At 35.6% G+C, this 2728-nt stretch overlaps 1 protein-coding gene across 1 annotated transcript; it reads right to left on the reverse strand.

Annotated features, from left to right (window-relative positions):
- Positions 1-475: 475 nt before the first annotated feature.
- LOC127102334 (senescence-specific cysteine protease SAG39) lies at positions 476-1735 on the reverse strand. Its single transcript, XM_051039712.1, has 2 exons — positions 1210-1735; positions 476-1109 (listed from the first exon to the last, which is right to left on the reverse strand). The coding sequence occupies exons 1-2, from the start codon at positions 1649-1651 to the stop codon at positions 517-519; spliced, it is 1035 nt and encodes a 344-aa protein (XP_050895669.1). The 5' UTR covers positions 1652-1735; the 3' UTR covers positions 476-516.
- Between the last annotated feature and the right edge of the window lie 993 nt (positions 1736-2728).

Below are 2728 nucleotides of genomic sequence, written 5' to 3' on the forward strand. Positions count from 1 at the left end.
ACTACTATGATAAGAAGCTCTGAACCAACTTCTAGAGAAAATTGTAAATAGAGAGAGTAATTGAGGGCGAGAAATTGCATTAACATTGATAACAATACCTCCAAAGTATTCAAACGGTTACAAGTGGATTGGGATACAAACAATAAATAAAAATAACAAAAAACAAAAAAATCTTGTACATGTAAACGGTTACACTAGACCTGTAACATTTTACAGCGGTTACATAACAGAAAAATGCTAATAGTGGTAACCAGTTACACCCTATACAAAATCACTTATTTTTAGTTTATTTGACTTATTCTCACAAGTGGGTTTAGACATTTGAATTTTGTGATAGTAATTTCATGTAAAGAAGAATAAAGAATAAGATTTACCCTTAATAATTTCATTGTATTTATAAATGCACAAGTAGATGTATATAATATACATTGATAGATGTAGCTAATAGCAGATAAATGCATAAATGCATAGTCATTCACATTTTAGCTTGATTTACATAAATATCAAGTCAGGAACTTAAGCAGTAGGGTAAGATGCTTGCATTGCAATGCCACATAGTCCTTCAGCAGCATCGACTCCCCTTTGCATCCTAATGTATCCTTCTTCTCCCCAATCAGCTCCCCATGAGTTCTTAACCAACCAATACTTGCTTCCATCACTATCGATACCAAAACCCACAGCAGTGACACCGTGATCGAGCTCAGTTCCACATGAACCAGTAAAAACACCGCTTTTATAAAATTGAAAGTCGGATCCACTAGCATCAATGGCTACAGAAATTGGTTGATTTGCAACAGCTTTTTGTAGTGCCTGCTCATTGTTTGCCGGGACATCTTCATACCCAGTAATGGTAGCCGCTTGGGTGGATGCTTGGTTTGCACTGCAGGTTCCATCAACGCCTTGATAGGGGTATTGAGCTTCCGTGCTGAGTCCATGATTTTGAATGATGAATTTGAAAGCATCATCCATAAGACCACCCTCACAACCTTGGTCCACACCTTTTGTGTCGCAATCAACAAGTTCTTGTTCTGATAAAGAGATCAATTTTCCTGTACTCAACTGATGAATTCCTTCTGTTGCCGCAACAGCAGAAAAGGCCCAACAACATCCTACAAAAGGTAAAGTTATATTAGCTAGAATTTGACAAAAATTCAATTTTTTACCACATAAACCTCAATTGAATGCATTACTTGTTAGATAGACACTTACCGCATTGGCCTTGATTCTTCACTGGCGTCACAGCTCCTTTCTTCCTCCAATCAACTGAGGATGAAATTACACTTATATTTTCATACTTAAAAGTAGTTGTCCTTGTGATTGAGGAGCACATATGTCCTTTGAACTTGTTTCTAGATGTTGTGAACTCCTCATTGGTGAGGTCTGCAAATTGGTTAATGCCTAATTTGTATGATTTCTTATTTTCAGCATTGTTGGATGCTTCAATGTAGTTTACATTTTCAGTGAATATCTTAAGACGTTTCTCCATTTCTTGAGGATCCTTATAGACTTTGCCATAGTGACTCATCCATTGTTGATGCCTCTCATATATAGACTTGTCTCCAAGAGTGCGAGAAGTGACTTGAATAGCCAACAATCCCAAGGAGAAAAGCAACAATGCAATACTATGATATACTTGATTTTTGGCAGCCATTATAGCTAGTCAAGTGTGACAAACAACTGCTTCTTAAGTTGATTAGTTAGCAGTTAAATGTGAGAAAGATTTGTGGTGCTTATACTTAATAATCTTTCTGGTATTTATACTTTAGAAATTGAATAGTAACATTCTTTCTAGTTTTTAACTTAAGCTTAAAACAAATTTATATTAAATAAGTAGTTACGTATTCGGGAGAATTTTCTGAATGAGACCTTTGTTTGAATAGGTTGGCTAAAAAACTGATCCAAACGACACTTTGTCCGTTGCTATTATTTAGGATTATAAAAATAAAGGTTTGCCAATCACCAATTTGCGCATGAACGGTCGTTTGTTTTTGAGAAAATAGTTTGAAAATGAACAGGTATCTACTTGAAGTCTTACGTTCTAATAACTATAAACCAATAAGCCAAAGGAAAAACGGATTGTCTTAACGAAGAAGAAGAAGACCAACAACACGAGTGAAGCAATTAATTTTGTTCGGAGACGTATCTCCGGATGCACCTAAATCATATAAGTCCTTCGTAATTCGGCCGCACATTTCATATTTTTCAAAAATGGATCCAGAGATACATCTTCCAATATTATTTGGATGTATCCGGAGATGGATATCCGTAACACCTCATGAATTCTTTCTTAGCCGCTACATTGTCCTAAATTTGATAATTTTTTTAGGTCAACATATTTTAGATCATTTAAGGCCATAATTTAGAAGGAAAACACAAAAATTAATTGCTTCAATTATACTATACAATTATGAAAAGAGACATACAATTATCATAACGTACCAACCATACATAATTTGTTCCCAAAATACAAAAAAAAAATAATACAACCAAACATAAACTACTGGGTATGTCTAATTCCCCGACTTCTCATCCGTCTATACTGCAAGGCATTCCTTGTCTTGACAATCATGTCTTCTACGAGGGTCAACTGAGGACTACCTTCCTAAAAAAATCCAGACTCTATGTTTGATCTCCTCATATCCACAAAATGCCGACAAACCACCGCGATGTCCTCGATGTCGTCATCCCTAGCCTATAGTTTCTTCGGATTCAGAAGAGAAGGATAACA

The sequence above is a fragment of the Lathyrus oleraceus genome, chromosome 7 (genome assembly GCF_024323335.1).
Source record: "Lathyrus oleraceus cultivar Zhongwan6 chromosome 7, CAAS_Psat_ZW6_1.0, whole genome shotgun sequence".
NCBI classification, from domain to species: Eukaryota; Viridiplantae; Streptophyta; class Magnoliopsida; order Fabales; family Fabaceae; genus Lathyrus; species Lathyrus oleraceus.

What these genes read in the sequence shown, in the direction of transcription:
- LOC127102334 (XM_051039712.1), bottom strand. Translation starts at nt 1,651, where the DNA reads ATGGCTGCCAAAAATCAAGTATATCATAGTATTGCATTGTTGCTTTTC. An exon ending in GAAGAATCAAGGCCAATGCG is followed by an intron (nt 1,110 to 1,209) that starts GTAAGTGTCTAT and finishes TACCTTTTGTAG; the next exon opens with GATGTTGTTGGGCCTTTTCT.